Source organism: Opisthorchis viverrini (assembly GCF_000715545.1).
Source record: "Opisthorchis viverrini unplaced genomic scaffold opera_v5_28, whole genome shotgun sequence".
In the NCBI taxonomy this organism is placed as follows: domain Eukaryota; kingdom Metazoa; phylum Platyhelminthes; class Trematoda; order Opisthorchiida; family Opisthorchiidae; genus Opisthorchis; species Opisthorchis viverrini.
The window spans coordinates 1,206,857-1,229,030 of record NW_008751684.1 but is presented as its reverse complement, the minus strand read 5'-3'; the positions used below and the strand labels follow the sequence as shown (position 1 = coordinate 1,229,030).

General features: G+C 44.0%; 2 protein-coding genes across 2 annotated transcripts in view; one reads left to right on the top strand and one right to left on the bottom strand.

The window, feature by feature from the left end:
* The window catches only part of T265_02335 (hypothetical protein), a gene marked incomplete at both ends in the record, with an annotated part of 54,467 nt that overhangs the window by 27,499 nt on the left and 4,794 nt on the right, over positions 1 to 22,174 (top strand). Inside the window, 8 exons of the mRNA XM_009166549.1 lie at positions 1,399 to 1,494; positions 6,371 to 6,475; positions 9,069 to 9,227; positions 11,462 to 11,614; positions 12,868 to 13,041; positions 13,767 to 13,969; positions 14,393 to 14,533; positions 20,995 to 21,156. Coding sequence (XP_009164813.1) covers positions 1,399 to 1,494; positions 6,371 to 6,475; positions 9,069 to 9,227; positions 11,462 to 11,614; positions 12,868 to 13,041; positions 13,767 to 13,969; positions 14,393 to 14,533; positions 20,995 to 21,156 — 1,193 coding nt within the window. The remainder of the gene's footprint in view (positions 1 to 1,398; positions 1,495 to 6,370; positions 6,476 to 9,068; positions 9,228 to 11,461; positions 11,615 to 12,867; positions 13,042 to 13,766; positions 13,970 to 14,392; positions 14,534 to 20,994; positions 21,157 to 22,174) is intronic.
* T265_02333 (hypothetical protein) lies at positions 6,311 to 6,499 on the bottom strand (the record flags this gene model as incomplete). The annotated part of the gene is made up of 1 exon (XM_009166547.1): positions 6,311 to 6,499. One exon carries the CDS (start codon positions 6,497 to 6,499, stop codon positions 6,311 to 6,313), a length of 189 nt encoding a protein of 62 aa, XP_009164811.1.

Below are 22,174 nucleotides of genomic sequence, written 5' to 3'. Positions count from 1 at the left end.
AGGCACCTTAGCTTTTGGCTCCCAATTGCCTGCTGATTCTGACTATGTTTCGTTTTTCCTAAACCGTCCTTCTCAAATACCAACCTGTGCGGTGTGGTTGCACATTTGATTTGCGTTTTGTTGATCAGTAGTTTATATGTTTGTAGTTTGTTTGTTTTTCCTTTCGTGAACCGTTTTTGTTTCCTCTGGATTTGCATGCTACCCCATGATTAAAATCGCAGTAGCACACACACCGGAGCTTTCAGGATTAGTTACACAATCATCATACAGCCCTGGCCATGAATTCCGAATACAGACGTGCAAGAAACCTCGTTGACACTATCTTGGCTACCAACTTGTTCGTTGCCACTGTCCCAAAATTGGTGGTTTTCTCATCACTGAAACTCCTTTGGAATAAAACGGCCACTGGTTTGGCAGTAACATCAGCCCATAGCCTGTGCAGCATGAGTGATAGATGATCAGGACGTACCGCGTTCACGGCCTGCAGCTGAATGAGCTGCCAACAAAGGCGGCGTAGTGTTTAGCGACGGCAGCGGTTTTGCGGTTCACTGTATTGGGGTCACTGACTAGGAAATAAGGTTTAGCATTGGTAGTGTGTAGCTGGTTCAAGGTATTCTACTCCACATTGGCGTTTAGACAAATGCTCCCAATTCAGACCTATTCCGTTCACTTCTATCTGCCTTGTCAGGTTCTTGTACTTGTGAAAATAACCTCTTCTTCTCTGTCAGTCATCCGCTTGTTTCCACTCACAACACCTGTAAACATGACGAATTCCTTTCTCTGCACCAAAACGAGGTGTTCCGTGTCTCAGCTTACCAATTTGCAGAACTGCGTTGCAAGGTCATCTTTAAAGCTTGCCACGTAAACCAAATTGGAGATTGGCGAGGCGTCTACATGAAACACAGTGCTCCATTCTTCATAAGACCATCTAAGCATAGCCCCTTCAAAGTACACAAATTTCGTTATTTCTTAACGTTCACGTGTTGGGCAAACGTAATAGTGAGCAATTTGGGTGGCACTACTATACCTTCACTATACCCTTTAGTCGGACCGCGTGGTTCACTTGTGACCCATCCGAAATTTATCAGCTGATAACAATGTTCTCTACCAGTGAGCTCAGATAAATAACCGAGAAATCGTGACCCCTATTCCAATTTAATCAATCATACCCTCTGCTCCAATGTTTCAGTGCATCCCTTCGCGCGCTAGTTTTGATTGCAGCAAGCAGTGTTAATGTTTGTTGAGCCCCGTTTTTTAACGGAAGTTTCTCTACTTTTGGTCACCTAGATTAAATAGCACGGTATTTTTGTTCCTTCGCTATGGCAGCTCTTGCTTTGATAAACAACCTTCTTACTTTCTTGGGCTTTCAAACGCTCTTCGCTGTTTTCCTTATTCCAGTCGGCTGAACAGGCTTCAGTATATCGGGCTGCATTCGGAGTTGCAATGAGCGCCTGTTTCCTGTACGTCGTGGTTGAACAAGCGAAAAATCTCAAGGTGCGCATTGGTTCTCGGCTTTGCCTTCTTAGAAGTAAACTCCAAAATTGTTTATTTTATTGCAATCAGCTGTGGCCTAAGGTCTAGGTTGCATTTTTCCAGAACGCAATATTTTTCCTACCCAGACTTGATCTCCAAGTTCCCTTTCGCGCTTGTTCCAAGCTGTTCATACTTATAAGGGTGACTCATATCCTTTCAGCTAATGAGGGGTAAGATAACTGTTTCCACACACCTTTTTCGTCTTTTGGCAGCATGAACATTTTGGTCAACGTGAGTATGGAACTGTCATGCAATGTTTATGCATGCTTTAAGGAAGTCATCTCTGTGACAAGAAGACAATGGGTACTAAGTCACAAGCGACGTGCACGTCAACCCTACTCACCCATTGGACCATGCATCTCAACCATCCGTGGGAATTTACCTGCGTAGGATCACTTCGGTATTCGGTCATTCCGCAAATGTAGCAGTATTTTAGCGTTCTGCTGTGCCTTCCGATCGGGGATTAAGCTTTCAACAGTCCTATTTAGCCAGATTTTTACGAAGTGATTCCTAGCGCAGAGAGATCCAAGGCTTGTGTAACTACAGGCAGTTTTTGGTTTGTGCTTGATTTCTTTGCATTTGAAATCATGTCTATCATACCGGTTATAGATCACTTGGCGTGGTAAACGTATTTATGTAAGTTGTGGCAGTGCGGATTTAGCTTGCTTGGCGATTCAGCTTTAATCCTTCCCGAAGGCCTAGAGTAACAGTAATTTTTCGCGCCTATTTTTTGAGGTAATTTTGAGTTGATTTTCGTACTAGCACTTCCTTTCCGGTTCCATTAAGTTCTGAATGTTTTATGATGCAACTTGTCGCCGACGGGATGATTCTTCACAGCCTGCTGCCTTTCATCACTTTTATGTAGGTTGTCAGTTGTTCTTAATCACCCTCAGCGATCCACATGAGCGATACAGCCTGTGGATCACCAGCTGTTCATCCCTTAGCAGCGACTTACAACACAAATCAAAGCAGACTGTTTTTTCTACGGTTGTACTATTTATAGAGAATCAGCTGCCAGGCATACCTGCTGGCCTACTGTTGCCATCCCACTCATTATTTCTTACAAATCTCCCACCAATTTAGAAAATTCCTCCTAAAGCTAATGAATTGTGGTGGTCAAGTTGATAGACCGAACATCCGTTTCGGCTAATATTTAACATCAATCCACGTCGTTCAGATGGCTTTGGGTTTGTCTTGCACATTCAGCTGTCGCTTAGCTGACGAGATTCTTGAGAATGCGTACAAAATAGCCTCCGTGTTTTCACCTAGAATCTACCTCTTGGGTAGCTGCGTGCTTTTGTAACCTGGGCGTCGTCGACATTGAAGAGCTATCGAGTTCAGGTTGGGCTACTTGAGCAGTTTGGTCAACCGACAATCTGTATACCATTTCTTCCTGTTCACCATGGCTCATTATCTGTAGTAAGGGCAGAGAAAAATTTTCAAACTTGTTCCAGTGACAGCTAACCTCCAATATCAGAAGACAACAATTGCTTTTGCCTAACTTCTATTCGTTTTTGCTCACGGCTGAACAGTTGACATCGTGACCAGTTAAATTACAGCGCATGCTGGCCAACATGATTGAATGGGTTGATCCAGACGCAAATAATGCGGTTCAAAGTTTAGATCAGTTCATTAGGGTAAGTGTAGGCGAAAACGTTTATTCGTCAACTCATGCGTTGTGAATATATTGGTAAAGTCTTTTATTTAAAACATCTACCAGGACCTGTTAATTTTTTTGTTACCCTTGTTACTGTTGCGTTAATAGGAGTGTAAACCCCGTATCTAAATGCTGAGCCTAAACCAGAATGAAACTGTACTTTGCGTATTCCTGACTGAATACCTCCGATCTACGGTTCAACCAGGAAATTGGACCTCGGGTATGGTTTCTCATATCATACGGAACACGAGAAACATAGCAACATGAGTACTCAAATTTAGTTGAATCTGGCAGCGAATGTTTTGCACCGTCGAGCCAAGAAACCACTTAAACAGGTGTTTGTTAACAGCCACAATTAGCTATTATGGTTGACATTGCAGCCTGTTGGCCGAAGAATCCAGCAGTCCATCGTGATGGATCTTGAGTTTTTGAGAAGAGAAACCATTGTGTGTACTCGCCCAATTAGTTTCATCAATAGGTCGATAAAGAAGCAAACAGTGGAGCAGGGTTCTTCATTTAGTAGGAATTGTTCAGCGTTTTGTTGCTTCCAAAAGTTTGTAAGCATTTTCACTCAATTCAGCTGAATTTTTGCTCGTGACTAGTTATGTGCACGAAGTCAGCGAGAATGTTGCCTTATTTTCGGAGACACCCAATGTCCCCTAAACGCAAATCAGACGTGTTTCATGGCCTGATCGTTTTTTTCGTGTTAAAATATGGAATGCCCGACGGAAGACCTGTCCCACCACTGAACGCTGGGCGTGACGCTATCCTGTTGGTTGCTGTTGGAGGCACCCACTTTACAGAGCGTATCACCTGACACTGAACATGTTGGCTCGCCTGTTTCTGTCCGTTAATTCAGGCGCGCTGTTGGATCGATGCTAAGCTGTTCACCTTGTGTGTCAGATGTCCGAAATCCCGGTTGGGTCAAATGTGTGCGCTTTTGGTCAGCCATAGTAAATACAACACTTAGTTTGTGGACTATAGGAAAGGAATTTTCCTTGGGAGCTAGATGAAAACAAAGGTGCAGAATTACTGCGTGGGGCCATGCAGTCACTTCCCAGCTAGCGGGCTTCCTAAACCTTATCCGGCGTGTCTATTTCGTTATTTGCATGTATTCGTCACCTTGGTGTGCAGGTGCAAATGCTCGCTGCACTGTCAATCCGATTCCGCAGTTGTCCGCTGCACGTGTGAACGTGTTAATCCAGGGTATCACTATTTGGTAAGCATTTCGGTCAGCTGATTCCAAACTGTTTCATTACATGACCATGCTTGCGCAGCGTGTTCACACAATGGACTGATACGAAGCAACCTGATCGTCCCTAATTGTAGTTGATTTGCGTGATCATGGTCAGAGGGTTTGCTGAGACCCAACGAATTGCTATTAGTTAACGTAACAATTGACACCTTTCACGTTCAGTTGATAAAGTACCCATCTGGTATGCTGGTGGTGGACGGTTCGATTTCAATCTGAAGTATTTCATTTCGTTCCTAATACATGTGTTTGGACCTCTAATTTATTAACCTTATAGTTACCTTAATGCATATCCTGTCATTAGCTAAAAATGACAGTTGATTTTTTGTCTGTGGATCGGATATCTTAATGAGATCTACGCTTATGCATCAGCCTGGGCGTGCTAGGTACGACACATAAACCTCCAAAAACTTGATCAGTTCATTCAAATCCGTAGTGTCGTTTTGTATTTCTTCTTATCTATTCGGTTGTTAAACTGCTATTCATAGTAATCGTTTTGGGAGGTTCACCACAATCCTGCTGGGTGCAAATTCCCGGTGGACAAACAGTCCATGGAATCATAAATCAGGCTATGGACTTTTGCACTGTTTCCGCTGGTTTTTCAAAACGCCCTTCGTAAATAGAGAAGACAAGAAATGCAGGGATATCGGTAATCGAAATGAACAGTACCACTTCATCGACACGGCAAGCTGATGGTGAAAAGATTTGGCTGAATGTAGGTCACTTTGTTTCTGTTTCAGTTATTTTCTCAGAAAATAATACCCCAGTTTTGGCTGGTGCGTTTATGGAAGATTTCAAAAAGAAAGCCTTGACCGGATACGATTATACACCTTGAGATTTGGGCATCATTTGGGGACGCTTACAGTGATCAAAAGTGATGAGATTCCCGCATGCGTGAATACCTTGGATCCCAGCCTGAAGTTAAGTGTAGAATCCACTTGGGATGCGTTTCTGGACTGCATAGTACAAAACTACCGTTTACAGGAAACCAATAGATATCTTACAGTCAACCAACCCATCATTAGCCAGGTTGGGAAATCTCTAGGCGTCCCTTGATGAATCGCATAGAGGTCGTAGAGCCAGTGAACTTGTGTAGAGCCATTCAGTTTAGTGGAGTAGATGTGCAACGGTTTGAGGCTATCACAGAAATGATTTGGATCTATATTATGCAACCCGACCCGAGCTTGCTTCATGGTTTTGCTTGCAACCCATCGATTATCCAACACTTAACACTGGGAGCATTTAACCTACACCCAACAATGACTTGACATGATATTAGATCTTGCTGGGTGTTCCCTTGTTTATCTTAAAAATCAGTTTACTCTAACACACTCGTTTTGATCAATGAAGTTTTTGTTTCGAAATCAAACTGGAGCTCGGAAACAGTTTTTTTTCTCCAAACATTTTTTGAAACGACTTTGATTCTATACCTGTCAATATCAAACGTTATAAACCCTTTACCATAGTGAATATCTGTTTGTGAGTGTGTTAGAGTAGAACAGCTTTTTCGGGGAGTTGAGGTTTGCTAGTTATTGTGTACTTTAGTTGGTCGTTGAATCCGTCGGTGCAAAACAAACCTTGATTCAGTCACTAGGGTAATTTAGCGGGTCGTGGACCATGGTTCAGAAGTTCTTCCTTTCTTACCTTTCCATGATATGTGTAATGTCTGTGCGCAGAATATAATCCCTCCATTCCGAAAGCACAGATGTTTGCAATCATATGACTGTTCGCTACTGACAGATGTGTAGTTAGGAACAAAGGCGCAGGGTGGAGATTGCGGGTTCAGCAATAGTAGAAGAAGTGACTGATCTCCTTGGAATGGTGGTGCGTGGATGTGATTCAGTAGGCCCCTTATTTGAAGCTGTTGGCTACATAGCTTCGGATCCGGCGGCTACTGGACAGTACTCGTTTAAATCCGGTAGATATAGCTCCTCTTCCATTTTCAAACAAGCCTCTTCCCAGAACTCCGCAGCCCGGGAGCGAATGTCGTGGCTACGTGGAGCGTTTTCTGGATCGCATTTCAAGGCAACATGGTAGGTCAACTCGATATCCTTCATGAAATCTTCTACATTCACATATCTGCGCGTCACTCCGATCGCGTATAGAACCCAAGTCCATTAGATTCCAAATGACCTCGTGATAATCAGGTGCTTCATCTGTTTGCATTTGCGTTTCCCGCCAAACACTGCCGCTTTGCAGTTAGGCTTTTGAGCTAAAGGCATTGGTCGAGGACCCCAACCGTCTTCCTGTCTAGGTGTGGGCGACGTGACAGTACCTCAACCCACGTACAATCATGATACCTACGTCTAACAATAATTCATCCCATATCGGCCGTCGCGTGGCGCCATCAGCCAAGTCGCCTTACTCGCTGCGTACAGTGGGTAAGCGACAACAGGCTACTGCCAATGCTTCCCTTCTTTCTCTTTCACACATTTTTTATTCCCTCTCCCCATCCCATTAATAACTCTCCCCTTGTAGGCCCAGCACTTAGTACTCAGTTCGTCTTGCATCGGTTTTGCATGCAACATCTGCCCGTCACATGGCGCCGACATCCTCAGGTATCTCGAAATCAATCTTCAAGCCTCGACGCTCAGTCTATCTTGCCGGCTTCAGTGTCCGCACTCTGAATCAAACAGGTCAACAAACTGCTCTTGCTCTCACACTGGACTCGCTTGGCATCGATATGTGCTGTCTCAGAAACAAGGATTCAAGATTCAAACACGGCGGTTGAGCTAACTGCCTCATCAGTCTCCACTCGCTTCCTGCTATCCACCTCAAGGGATCCAGAGACTGCTGCGGCGGGGTGTGCAGGGATTGGTATCGTCCTGAGTCACCGGGCGGAAGTATCCTTGCTTGACTGTGCCTTTCGTCTGGCAACGCCTGTGAAAGAGTTTCACCATTGGGAGGTTAATCGATGTCTGTTTATCGTGTCTGCTTACGCCCCAACTGATTTTAGCTCCGACGCCGTCAAGGAAAGATTTTACGACACCCTGAATGCCCTGTTGTGGCGAGCTAAAAGCTCAGTTATCGTTGTGGTGGCTGGAGAATGCACGAATGGGCAGGCTTAGCGTATCTGATACTCAATTAGGAGGTCGACATGGATTGGACTCGGTACGTACGAACAATGGTGAACGATTGCTTCAGCTGTGTGCTGATCGCAGTACTAACTTCCGAAATAGCCGAAGTCATCTAGCCACATGGTATCCTCCAACGGCATATTGGCCCTAAACTCAAATCGATCAGTATCATCAGTTACCGATGGCGCGGACCAATAACTCACTGCCGTTCGTTTCGGAACACATTAGTAGATTCCAACCCCGCACTTGTACGGAGTCGCTTCTACCTACGTTTCCTGTGCCGCGTTTGTGTGTTGATGCCAATAAGAAAGCGAGTTTTCGGTTGTGCAACGGGTACTGCCATTGAAGAATGTGTCTAGCACCAGAAGCTGCGTTGGCTGGGACATGTTTTGCGTATGCCTAACCGTGGTTGGCCGAAGAGAGTACTGTTTTCCATGCCCCAATCAGTGTGACGGAAGCACACACCTGACTGAGGTGTATGAAGGTATGTGTGAAACGCTTGGGTGCTGTCGGTGCTACTCGCCTTCCAGGATGGGGACGGCGTGATCCTCACTGTGCCTGGTTGGAGACACTACAAGATATGGCCGCCAACCGATGTCAGTAGCGGCCGTGTCAGTTTCTATCCAGATTGTCTGAATGAGTGTCTGGAGGTGTAGGCACCTCGGAATGATTGTAGTAAAATAGCACCCAGTCCTTTCCCCATTCCCTTTACTCTTTTCTTCACAATACGGCTTTCAAATAAGTNCTTTACTCTTTTCTTCACAATACGGCTTTTAAACAAATGGTTGTACGGCAGCGAAGTATCTGTGTCGAACACTGATGTGGCGCTATCGATGTTGTTGATGATGACGATGATGATTGGATCCCTCATAGGTGAAACTCTAGTTGTGTGCAGGGATTTATCCGTCGTCAGACTGACTTCATCCAACTTTCGTCTTCCTGGGGATTTACTCACCAACCCAACACTTGCACGTCTTGTTCACACTAACTGTTGAAGTAACCGACTGAGGATGTGCTCATCGTCCGTGTGTGAATAATGTCCGTAAGGTCACTGGGAGCTTCAGATGGGGAAAAGCGAAAGCGTCTCCCAGTGCGGTTCTCCTCAGCAAGGGTTTCTGAGGTATTTCTCACACAAGCTTAGGTCTAATGATAGAGTGCTGCTTCTTTCATAACTTCTCACTACGAACACTCGATTAGTGTTTCAGGGTAATATTGTCAAAACTTCTAGTTCCACCAGCAACCCTTATTTGCTAAACTATAATCGTTTTGTATGTAATTCGTGTTCCGATAAAAATGATTTCCAACCAATTTAGATACTTGGCATTTGACTTTTGTAAAAAAATTATTTGAGGTGAAATTCCCTACGGTGGGTCTTCTAGTTACGGAGCATTAAAGCGAATAAATGACAATTGTTTGTATTTTCTTGTTTCAAATTGCACCATGTTTTCGTCGCGCAAACTAATGTGAGGTTGCATTCCGGAAGGATTTTTCTTCCTTCTTGTCTCCCTTGGGTGGATGGTTAAATGAGTATATTCGATATTTCATCTAGCGCGTTAAACAAATGCGTGAACCCTCGCCGTTTTGCAACTTGCTCTTGGGTCGTGAAGCACAGAAGACTGGACCAAAACCATACACCCAGAGTCCGACATGGGATTCAGTTCATCATTTCCTTGTCGGGGATCCGTACGTGGACACACTGCAGATAATCGTGAGTGTTCAGTCTTTTTTTAACTTATTCGTAGAGTGGACGGATGTTTGCATATCAGCTGTTGCGTGAGTTATTTGTTCCAAAAATCAAGGTTAGTCCGTTTTCGGAGGAAACCCATGTAAATATCAAATGATCCCTAAGAATCGAGGTATGTGGTGTGTGTGTGAAAAACAAATCAACCGTCAGTGCACAGGACAAATCTGGTCTTCGGTATACTATAAGGTTGTACCGTAATTGGAAAGTGCTTTGATATAATAGTTGGTCTACTTCTCCCGGTTTTGCGAGGAGAAGATCACACCATACACTATTACGTAATTCCGGTCCTCCATACTTTTTTGGCCGTATTGTTTATTCGGACAGTGCTATGTCTGGTGAATTATGTCCACGTGTTTCTCGAAAAACTGGCAGCCCTACTGCATTTCACTCAGGCATTTTTTAAATTTTGTTGGTGTGTGCAGGATTTGTTGTGTTCACGTTTGAAAAATTTTCTTCCTGCCCTAACGTAATTATGCTGGTGAGTTCACACGAAAGTGGGAAAGCGCTGGGCTCGAGTTTCCCTCATATGAAAGCTCATCAGCAATGCATATCCTCGGCCATGCCGGAGTTTGAACTCCGAACATCGAAGATGCTAGACGAGTGTGTTACAACTACTCCATTCAATTTCTAATCAAAATCAGTAACAGTCAGCAGTTCCATCATTAAGCCACCCTGGATGACTATTTGTAGTTTTTGATCAGTTATTTTACTCACGTCAGAATGTTCTTTGCGGATTCCTTTCATGACTTGAAATGTATCCCTTCTGAAAACCAATGACGAAAAAAATTGTCGGGAAGATTTCATACGTCGGTTAGGCTCTCCTGACAGGCGGGCCCATAGGACAACCGGGACAGCTACTGGGTCGTCGTTCGAGTGGTTTGGCAAACCACTCACGTCGCTCAAGCATGAACACGTTTGCCTGTTCAGACGTGGAAACTCACTTGCGTTCAGCGTGCGCTGGTAGAGTAACGATAAAACGCTCGCCTCGCATACCAGATGTGTGAAGTTCAGACCCCGGTAGGGCCGGGTCTGATGTCCTCTTATAAGAGCGAAACTTGAGGCCAGTGCTTCCCTCCTTTCATGTGAACTCACCAGTATAATTATATCGGGACAGGCGGACGACTGTTTCAACGAGGATGATGCGAACGTGAACACTTCTTAAAGAAGTATGCAAAGCTTCATAGTGGTTTGGATTGGTGTCCGTGGGTGTTCTCCTTAGGTTTTGTACTTGGCCTGCACAAGTGATACATACCCAAAGCAGCTTGTTAACGCCGTAGCTCATAATGAGCGTCGTCCAACTGTCACTTGCCAGTAGGGCCACTAAAGTACGATTGCCGAGTTCTTGGGCATCATTCCAGTGAAACCTACGCCTAACGAGATAAGTGGGATAGTTTTTAATATTAAATTTCTTTATCGGTTATTGCCTTGGGTATCCATAGGTAGACAGCCTTGTAGCAACATGGGAGAGAATAAGTGGGTACATGTAACACGGCGTAGAGTAAGGGTCCGTTAACTAGCATCATAAACGGATGTCTCGAGTAGGTAGTTTGTGAGCCTGCCGAATTGTTGAATTTATTTCAATGACCGTGGTTCTTTGCGTTCTAAGATTTCGTGGTTTAGACTGTTCAACAAGATGTATGGTGCGTTAGTGTCGAACGAACGACTCGTCTTTACCAAATGATGAAGACGGGTTACGAGTCTTCGACAGATGTCTTATTTACCGCTGCTGAGTTATGTTAAATGCGTGTCTTCACAGATGCTCGCCTGCTCTTTGTAAAAAACACCTTAATTTTCTACCAATGTGAGCATTAACACAAGTGTATGCGAACTGACAAGTAAATTCAGCGACCTTGCAGTCGCACCTTACTGGTCCGTAGTGTGTGGAGTGTCTACCAATCAATGTCTACAGTTCCAAATGGCCAATTAGCATATTGTAACCTCCATGTTCTTGTTCCTAATGGATTGCGTGTTTCAGAAATCTGTCATATCTGTCTGTCACTCCACGTATAGGAGATTTGAAACGCCAGTTGATTGATTTGTTCTCTTACTTCTCAGCGACGCAGCGTGCTGCCGATCAAACAGTCCAACGCAAATGATAACCGCGATAAATATGTTATTCCCACCTTGTAGATGACTGTTATTTTTGCCCAAATAGTATATATCATTGTACCATTTCCTTTCAATATTTTTGGAATAAGGTTCGCGATGCTCGTGGCGAAGAACTGCTTGGAAGATGTTCCATTCCTATAAAGCTTCTAATTTCGGAACAAAACATGTCCGTGACGCGACCGTTCACCTTGGAAGAATGTGGTCCAGAAACCGCGACAATCCATTTGCATTTGGAACTAAAGGTATGCGACTGGGGGAGAATTTCAGTTCTTCGTAACCATTTCACCGGATTATGAAACCTCACTTGTTTTCTTATTTTTATGGGAACTTTTCACGCGGTACAACCCGAACAGCGCGCAGTTCTCAGGTCATTTCGACTTGACACCAGGTCACATATGTGCAAATTTCTGTCGTGGTGCTCTGACTATCCTGTCAGGTGCCTTTGAGAATTTTTGTCAAAACATCTTTAAAGGTATACCTGGGTCTCTTAACATCAACTATTTTCTAGTTGCATTGTGTTTTTTCGGTAAACGGAACGAATTTACGGCACCGTGTTGCTGGTTGTGTTCGTCCATTCTTTCCCTTATGACCTCAGTGTTTCCTGACTGATTTCGGTTACCGGTTGTCCGTATATTTCCATCGCTGTCTCATAGCCGTTTGCTGCTCATTGTGTAAATTTTCTTGTGTTGTTTTGTGTTCTCTTCGCATTTTATTCTATTTGTTCGAGTTCATTCTTGTAATTTTACGCTTTACACATAGGACTACTCGCCCTACCATTTTGAACCTTCGAAACTGTGAAGTTTACAGCAGTGTTGTACGGACCGTGTTGACTGATGTTTACCATCATCCGGCCGTATGTTTGTTTGAAGTTCATCTTGTGAGTGGGCCAATAGACTACAGCTTACATATGCTATGTGTCTCAATGGTTCAGTAGTTCCAACTTGACTTGAAAATTATGGGGTATGTTGTAGTCTCAGCACTGCCCCCTTCTGTTTACTATTCGAACTCCGGTGTAAGACATTTAGTTGGAGGCACATTCGGCTCAGCGCCAACCGCATGCAGCGTTATCCATTGCGCCCAGGGCTTACTCGCTTATCTTGATGCGACAAACCAGTTTGGAAATGGATGCCATATTACCACGATTGTTGTTACTAGCAGGGCTAGATCGATTGCCATCAGCCAGTTATCATGCTGAAACGATACACTAGGTTATGAAGCTAAAAATATCTTTACCGTAAGCAGACCGATCCAGGTTTATGCATTGATTTGTAACTCATTGGACCATGCATCTCAACCATCCTTGGGAATTTACCTGCGTAGGGTCACTTCGGTATTCGGTCATTCCGCAAATGTAGCGGCATTTTAGCCTCCTGCTGTGCCTTCTGATCGGGGATTAAGCTTTCAGCAGTCCTATTTAGCCAGCTCGAGTTTCAAAGGACTTCAAGTACTTTGCTCAGCTTGACTCAGTGTTCCCGTTTTTTTGTTTTCCCCCAAGGCTCTTGTCCCGCGGCCCAAAGTAGAGCCTGTTGAATTAAATAATGGAGAGGAAGAGGACAAAATCGAAGATGCGAATCAAGTGAATGCTGTGGATCCCAGGTCGGAGTTAGTTGGCAATGCTTTGAAAACAGATGAGGATACTGTTTTACGTCAACGGACGAGATCACCAGAGGTACGTTTGGTAGATAAGCCAAGGATTGGTACTTTTGTATGCTTTTCCGGTGGTACTTTGTCGTCCTTCAGGGACGTGCAACTTTTGTGGAGCAAGGTCGCCTAGGTAACAGCAGTTGCGTGCAACTATATCACCACCGGCATAAATGCTAGGGACATAAGTGTTCTGCTGCTCATAGATTTTGTAAGTTCTCTGTTGTTACGCACAGTCTCATGTTATAACTTACTGCTTTCTGGAACCCTGTTGGCCAAAGAGCGTCGTTTTTGCCAGCACACGAATTTTAAAACAGTATCCCATATTTTCCTGGGTTTTCAGAACCTCGTCACGCCTCTCTACAATTTCTACTGTTTTCAGGACTTGAAAGCGCTTGTCTATTTCCAAGTGCTTGTTCTCTTTCTACATGTGTTGGCCGTAGTAAATCTTCTGCTCACGACCTACAGAAGGAGTCATGTTATCTACGCGGGCATGCTGCTTTTTTATTCTGCTTATCCATGCATCCCAATGGGTCATGCCAATGTCTAATGCTCCTATATCCATCCCTCCCACAGCAATTTTTTTCAAACAAAACTATGGGCAGTCTGGTGTGGTTTGGTATGCCACTCGAACTGTTCTCATTGTGGTCACACTTTATATGCCGACTTTTTTCCACGTTTGTTTCGAATAATAAGCAAAACACAAGACTAAATTCGGTTTTTTAATTTCCTACTCATATCCCCTCTTTTAAGCAACCACCGTTTGATCAAGTCCAATTGGAAATGCACAAAAGTTGGCAACAGAAATGTACTCCTGAGGAGAGTCCCGATATGAAGAAACGCGAAGTCAGCGCATCACCTGAGCGCACCAATGGCCAGCAGCTTGGAAATATCAAACTTACTGTCGAGTATAGAGCTACATCAAGTTTACTGTCCGTTATAGTTCATGAAGCCAGGTATGCTCACACTTTTTTAACTTCCTGATACTTGATTTCTTTGTTTACTATTCCTGCAAGTTCCGGGAATCTGCGGTTCTTCAGAGTTAAACTGAGGGGCCGAGTGTTGCTAGCATTTCCTTACAGTTAGCTCCACCAGTGCTACTCAAAAGCACTTAGGTTTAACACTTTTAAGTTCGAACTTTAACATACAGGATCATGTTATCACTTGTGATCATTTGTTAAATCTCCACCCGAGTGAAGTACTAAATGCATCCCTTCTCGCGAGCCATCCGTTTGCTATTCTTGGCCCGCACAACAATCTGCATCCACTATCTAAGGGATACTAGCCACTTCACTTGTGTTACACCGTTGTATACGGAACATCTCTTCGGTTTGGCTTATGGCCAATATCACATTCTATGAATTCCCTTTTATGCTCAGTAACCTTCGTGGAGTTGATAAAGATGGTTTGGCCGATCCGTACGTAGTAGTCGCTCTGGTGGACAATAACGGTCAAGTTTGGGGTGAGAAGAAGAAAACGTCCCCCGTGAAAAACAGTTTGAACCCAATCTATGAAGCCAGGTTAGTTTTGAGCTGTCCTGTCTCTGATTTATTCCACTTCTTTAAAAACGAGCATTCCCTAGTGTTGTCGGGCAAGCGGTTCGCCTGGATGCAGCCACATTTTGTTAGGTTTATCAGAACTAATTATGTGTGCGTCCTTAGAGAAGGACACTACAGCTGCCTACACAGGGACATTTTGTCCCTGTCTGTTAGTTAGGTGGGTGGCGCTCCATATACCTTGTAAGAACCACCAAATTCTACACTCTGAAGATTGTTCTTGCCGTTCTTCATTAAAAACCAGGATATTGTATTAAAATGATCCCAGTCGTGGACCAACATCACGTCGGGATATCAGTTTTAACGAAGGGATCTGAATCCTAGCAAATCCACCATGCTCGCGTTATTACTGTTGGTCGACACATTGCGACAACAAAACGTACGTATTAAAGTAGGTGCGTTTTTCCGGTCATGATGAACAGATTGACTAGTTAAGTCTGCACCTCCTTACTCCAATTGCTAATCCCAGAGGCTCCTAAAGCTTTCGCCACATTAATATATAGATATGTATATAGATATAAATGTGAATATAATATAAATACAAAACGGTGAAGAACCTCTGGTTTGATCTCCTACTTACTGATTTAGTCGGTAACATCCGTTTTGGAAAAAGGAGATTGTCCAAAGTATGCTCGGTTTCACAATCTAACACTTCAAGTCGCTTGCAAATCAAAGCATGAAAAAGTGCGTTTCATTGTTGTTGTCCTCACCATTGAAATACTTGCGGTAATGTTCCTCCAACCCCAGCTCCTCTGTAGCGTTTACCTGCCTGTCATGACTGCTTTCGATCCGTCTCAGGAAGTTCTTGTTATGACTACGGATCGAATTTCCACCACTAGGGTAGCGTCAGTGACGGCTAATTTTCCGCATGCGTCGCTTCCACAACTAGAGGCTATATGGTTATATCCCTACAAACTAATGTAAGATTGATATTCAGATATACCTTCGTTAGCCTTGAAGCAGAGTAGCGTTCGCTTTTCTGAATTAATTGTTCTCGAAGTATCCTGTCACCATTACGATGTGCGAACACGAACTTGTCCGTCATAACACGGTGACCGTAAAGGATCGTGATTGGCTGAACTCTTGTCCCCATCACAGACGTTGACTCAGTTTGTCTTGTGCTCCATGTAAAGGTATGTGTAAGATGGTGCTTTCTGTGGAGTTCTCGCTAGAACGACTGTGCGACGGCTGTGCTGCGGATGCAGTATTTCCATGTATCTGGTTCAGTTTATCAGCCGAAATAGTCTCTCTGTTAGGCATATCCGCACAAACGCGTTTTGTTGGATCTGCACCACTTCGCTGTTGCTACACTGCTCCTGAACGGAGTTTCATAGAATGTTGTTCCGCGTCAGCTGTCTAGTGGAATTCCGAAACCTGACAGTGCCCCGGATTTTAGAGGGCGTCAGCGAGTTTATGTCGGCCAGCACTCAAAGTCGAAAGACGCAGATGCTTTAAATCCAAAATTGAGGTAACATCCTCAGTCCGGTGTTTTAATGTTGGCTATGGTTGCATACCTACACACTCGTATCTATGGTTGTTTATTTTTAGTAGGCTGGCATTCCGCTTTGAAGTTCTAACAGCCGCATCACCTCCTTTGTTTTAGAGATAAACCTGCTGCTGTTGAAACACTAACGTAAGGGCAAGCGTAGTGTTTGGGTAAACCCCCCTCAAGAGGGACCACCACATGTAGGTAAAAAGACGCTCGATGACCCAAAGTAACTTTCTAGTGGGATTGAAAGTCACCTTCATTCAAAGGCCAACATCGAACAAAGTTGAAAAGGTAATCCTCTAGCACGGTATAATTTCCCGACGGTGGCCCTCCTTGTTGTAGCAAAGTAGTTTAGTGAATGCCACTGGGCCCGGTGATTTGATGTACCTGTTCCTACCAATGAAGAATAGCCTTCACACACTAAGCGTTGGTTTGTCTAAGGGACGTTGGGCGGTTGAATAAAATCCCAATCTAGGTCAATGTAGGCATTTGCGTCAATGTGGGCCAATTTTACTTTCATTCTATTCCCCTGGTAAGTTTATTTCCCACACAAAAATGCTAGACATCTTTCAGCATTCGGATGATTGTGAGTGTTTTGATCGTATTGGCTAACCGAATGTGGTCATCTTTTCATCTGGTAAGCTGTTGGACGTTTCAGACAGTGTTCCAAAGGCCAAGGGGGTTTCAGATAATATGCTGTAAAATCAGCATTGCCTAACAGTCATGTGGCTGCACAATTTGGTCACAGTATGTTTCCTAACGTACCATAATCTTTACAGTTGCGATCGAAATTGAAAAGGTGTATTTATCAGTATATGGTGGCATATTGATGGGTGTGTCGCGTGGAGTCAATTCTAAAGAAAGCGATGCTTACCTTCTAAAGAGATAAACTTTTTTAAGTGAGAAGATTCATCCATAGGGATGTTCAATGTAAGTAAAATATATACCTTTCTCGAATAGTGATTCATACGTTTGCTGAGAACTATTCGTCCTTCTTTTGGCCCAGTTCCAAGGCTTCCGTCAACCTTATGTTCTACTTGAACCTAAATTGACCATAATGCGGGAACTGCACGCATTGGTTTGGTTTAACGGAAGACTTAACCGATATCCGGATGCATTTCTCGCCAAGAAAATATACTGCGCTATCTCGAATATTGTACCAGCCGAAACATAAGACGGTCTTTGTGAAGCAGATCCAGTTTGATAATGTCGTAAACGAGAGACTCAGCTGCGACCAGCTGAGTCTCCCGTCAAAAGCGAACTTTCGCTCAAATGAGCAAAGGACATAGTTGTCCTATAGTATCCGGCATTGCATCATTGTGAAAAATTTACGAGTGAAGTGAAATGGAGATAAAATTGACCTATACTGGTTCCAACCCCGATACTGACCTTCATTTAAGCCGTGTTCACATATCCACTGTAGGTACAGACATGTTGCATCACTGGGTTTGATAGCGTTCAACATACTATCTTTCCCCGACAAAGAGGAGTCCTTTTTGAGAAATTTTGGTGTGTGGGAGGGCCTTTTAAAATTTGATCAGCTGCCGACCTTTAGAAACTCAATCAGCCAAGCAAATTTTGATGTGGATATCCCAGTTCGTGGTTTGAACGTCGTTTACTGACCTTGCGGTTGCCGCCCCATCGAAAGTAATGCGTCCCAGATAGCTTTGTTTCCAAAACACTTGGAGACACTTCTTTGCCTGGTCAACTAGCCGTTGGAGTGTATTTTACCCCACACCGGCGTTTAACCAACGTCTCCATTGTGTAATCAGTGGTTCCGAAATAAGCCAGTAGAGCAAGTTGGTGTTCACATAATTACATAGAGTGAAGTCGAAATAATTGGAAAGATGCTCTAGAACACAATACAGCTGACCGTTCATGATGAAAAAGCTGTTTCAGCCGGTTGGGTGACACAAAGATCCGGGTTTACGGTACGATATGGTGCCGTTACTCTTATGTTGCTTATATTCTACTAGACTTTCGCTTCCTTCAGTCGTTTTTACCATCGCTTGTACTCGTAGAGAGTTTGTCATTACCTCGTACTTACACCCCGCGCATCCGCTGCCCGTTTTTCGAGGTCGTTTTCCAGGGATCGTCATCATCCTTAAACAAAATAACATAGATTTGACGTGAAACCCTGGCATGATCTCCTTAACTGTGTGACTGTGCATGCATCTCCGTGTCATACCATTGTTTTTGTGTGTAATTTGTAGAAACACACTGACATCGGAAGTACAGATCGGAAATTAGACCAGTAAATGAAACTTTGGGTGCATTCTTCCTGGTATTCGAAGTTCGACGAAGCACATGCATTGATGAACAGGATGGCCAGGTTTTGACGATCGGATTGGATCTCTACTCGAGCGCCATATCCTGACAACGTGCGTATGTAAAAAGAAACCATGAATTATTAAGTGTACGGGTTTAACCAAGTGAACTAAAGTACTGTTACAAGATTAGTGTCACTCGGGTGTCATATGTATGACGCTTCATGATTCACGGAGATAAATACTTTATTTACCTCGTGAAGTGGACAGTCACACGGCAGCATAGGAGGGAGTAACGTGTTGACTAGAAAAATGTTCTCACTGATACACTTTTGAACAGAGAACGGTTGTAGCTGCTAATTGGCGTCAGTTGGAACCACTCGAGTCGTACCTACAGGTTTTGACCTTATATTCGTTACACATTTCAGATCACTTCGTTACCAGGACATTTAGTCATTAGCAGTTATGATTCCTTGTGCAGTTACAAATGTAGTCATTTGTTTCATAAGTGTTGTCACATATTGACCGTCTAACAGTTTTCTGGGGGCGAGATGGCTCAAGTGGTTAGAGTGCGAATTTAGTGACTGGAAGGTCCGTGGTTCGGACCCGACCTCTCTCGACTTCACTCGTCTAGGCTTGGGCAATCTGGCGCTATCCCAGCCCTCGTGCTTCCTTCAGGTAGCATGGCAGCTAGGCACCGGAAGGGTGCTACAGCTAGGAGATTTTCTTCTACCAATTTTGTGAACTGTAGTCCTTGTGTCAACTCCATATTGTATTGCTTTTCTTGTACTTGCTTTTCTTATACTGCTCAGCTGAAGGATTCTTTGACAAAGTGGTGGTAATAACCCCGGTGACCAGCCTGGGGGTGCTGTAGTTCGGTCTGTACGATGTCCTCCGTCACTCGGTCTGTCTGGGAGATACTAGCTGTCGTGTTTAGACCCACGTATAGACCCATAAGGATAATATATGCGAAAGTAGCTTTTTTGCCATTCCTGACAACAGCCCGCATATGCATTACTGGGTCCTCATCTGAGCTCTAACGACATTTTCAAATCTCACATACACTGATACACTGGTGAATGCTTTAAACGTGGTCCACGTTGATGTGTTTTTTGCTTGACTCCAGGTGCAACACCCATTACTAGATCCATAAATTTTATTAGGCAGTGAGTTTGATTCAAAAAATGACGTCATCTGAGGTTAGTACAAATTGGCGGTTGTACACCGAACTATCCCATCGTTTACTTTTTGGAGGGCTTCGGGCATAAGTATAGCCAAAATATGATGAAATTAATTTTTCGCCGCTGGAACCCATGGTGTCCATATCAATTAGTCTTTCCTATGCTAGATTCCCTGTTTCCAATTAACTTACAAACCGTCGTCTTGCTCTCCGGGAGTAGTGAGCATTGCATGTTCCTACGGACAGTACGTTTGAGTATATATCCATACGGAAGCTGGTGAGCCAGAACCTCGTTCAGCGTCATTTCTCTTGGGGTTTTCTCGGTAAAATGACATCCTCCTTCAGACTACTGATGTATGGACCGTGCTAAACAGTCAACTCTGGACGTTTTCTGGTCAGAATCTCTTGAATTATTCGGTCATTTGCATAACTATAGTGGACAGTCTTTCATATATTGAAAGTATGCTCATCCAAAAAAGTATATTAGGAGCGAAAAATTGGCTTCTCGACGACTGTAACCTGAATCAAATATAGAATGATAAACCATGTAGAGAGCTTTGTAAATCGGGATGTACGTGAATCCTCGAAAATACTCTGTTCCGCCATTAAGTGAACAGACGTTTTCTGAAGGCCAACTAACTCAAGCAGACTGTCAGATGGAAACGTGCTTGTAAGCTTAAGCGATGCCTCAACTGTTTCCGAAAACAGCATTGTTGGTAATGGGCTTCGCCTCTGCTCTTCTTGGCCAATCATGACATCTTTCAGCTTTAGTGATTCAGTATCGTGACTAGGAGCACATTCAGGCAGACGATTGCAAGTGATTTGGCTGGATCGCGTGGAAGGCCGAACATGCCTTCTGGAGTGTATCGTATTTGCTGACGTGTGCCCCGTTCTCCTTGGCTTGGGGGTATGCGCTCCATTTGCGTAAAGCATTCTGAAGATGGTAAACCCCGAATGGTTACCGCGCAAGCAAATTAAATGAGATCACCCATCGCATCACCAGACAAACGACCTCAAGGACAGCTCCGGTAGCCCGACCCCTGGCCACCGAGTGCATGAGCAAGCTTGTTTACTGACTGGTGGAATGAGTGAATGCCTGCTGTTGAGTGGGCATCCGCTGTATCCGACCCATTTTTTCAGCTCTCCACAGATCCGCACGAGATTGGCGTAGGCCCAGGTGGCATCAGTGCCACTGAATGTGACTTGCGTGACTTCGGCTATGCAGTCGACCTATTTGGGTTTCCTGTGGCAATGTGAGAAATACCGCTTTTATTCGGCATTTCAGGCCACCTCTGAGCAACAACTGGTTTGCGTGATCACCATTACCACGAGAAACATCAAAATCAGTGTTGACATTGACGCTTCACTTCCGTACAACAATAAATTTTATTTAACTATGCTGAATGTCTCAAATTGATAGATCGATTTGTACAGATTTTTTTATGTTGCATGATAGCTCATCCTTGTCTGCATTTGTCCATCTTTGCAGTTTTGATTTTGATGTGAGCGTGGATCAGTTACCCAGTCATGGTCTGCTGATTGAGGTGCGAAATCGTGTGAGCTTATTTACCCGAAGTGGACGCACACACCAAATGGGCTCGGTTTACATTGATCTGTGCCAATTTGTTACAACGGAAACTTTGTCTGATTGGTATGTTTTGTTTGTGAAATGGCAGGCTTTTTTAGAGATAGTTTGTTCACGAGTGCCCAGATGCAGTGTATAGTACTTGTGCTTTTTTTCCTGGTTTCTCGCCTATGAATTTCACCACAACTTCAATTACATTCACTTTTGTTTGACCCGGGAACTTCACGTTCAAGATGGTGTTTCCTTGCGTATGATCGAGTAAGCCTTGGAGGATATAACACAACTTGCTTGCTAAGAAATGTTCATCAAAGCCAACACCCATTGCAAACGCTGCAGAATTTCGGCCTTGACGCCATACTTTACAAATGACACGGAGCTTAAAGTGTTTAACCTACGCTTCAACATTCTTTCTTACAACAAAATATCTTACCATTGCATAGCCTCTAACTCATGCTGGTACCAATTTCAACGTTCATCCTCCAGTAATGGTTAGGGGAACGAAAGACCTCGTGGTTTAGCGATGGCGGACGCTGTTGGATTATCAAGTCGTCTATTCGTCCACGACACCGGGCTCCGGAGTTTCCTATCTAGCAAACGATACATCAGTAACAAAGATTTTGCTTGATTCCCATGATTATCGATTTCCAGGAGCTCATTCCGGATATCGATTTTACATATCTTGTTGTGTTACTCGACACGTGACAACCCCGACTGGTCGATCATGTTGCCCATTAACTGGATTTTTGGTTGATACGATTTTAGTCAGTCTCGTTCGCCCGGTACGGTAACCCAGTTTGTGGTTGCACATTCCGTTTTTTTCGAGAAGGCGCTGGTAAATAAGGGTACCGGTTTAACGAATTCGATTAACGAGCTTTTCGGTTGTTGGTCTGTTCGCCGAACTTGACAGCAGGATTGCAAACGTTTCATCACCCATCGAGGTTACATCGTCAGTGCAGCACTGACGATGGGTGATGAAACGTTTGCAATTCAACTGCCAAGCTCGGCGAACAGACCAACAACCAAGCAGCGCACCCGATCTACCCACATTCCACAACATTGCTAACGAGCCTTTCTTCTAAATCAT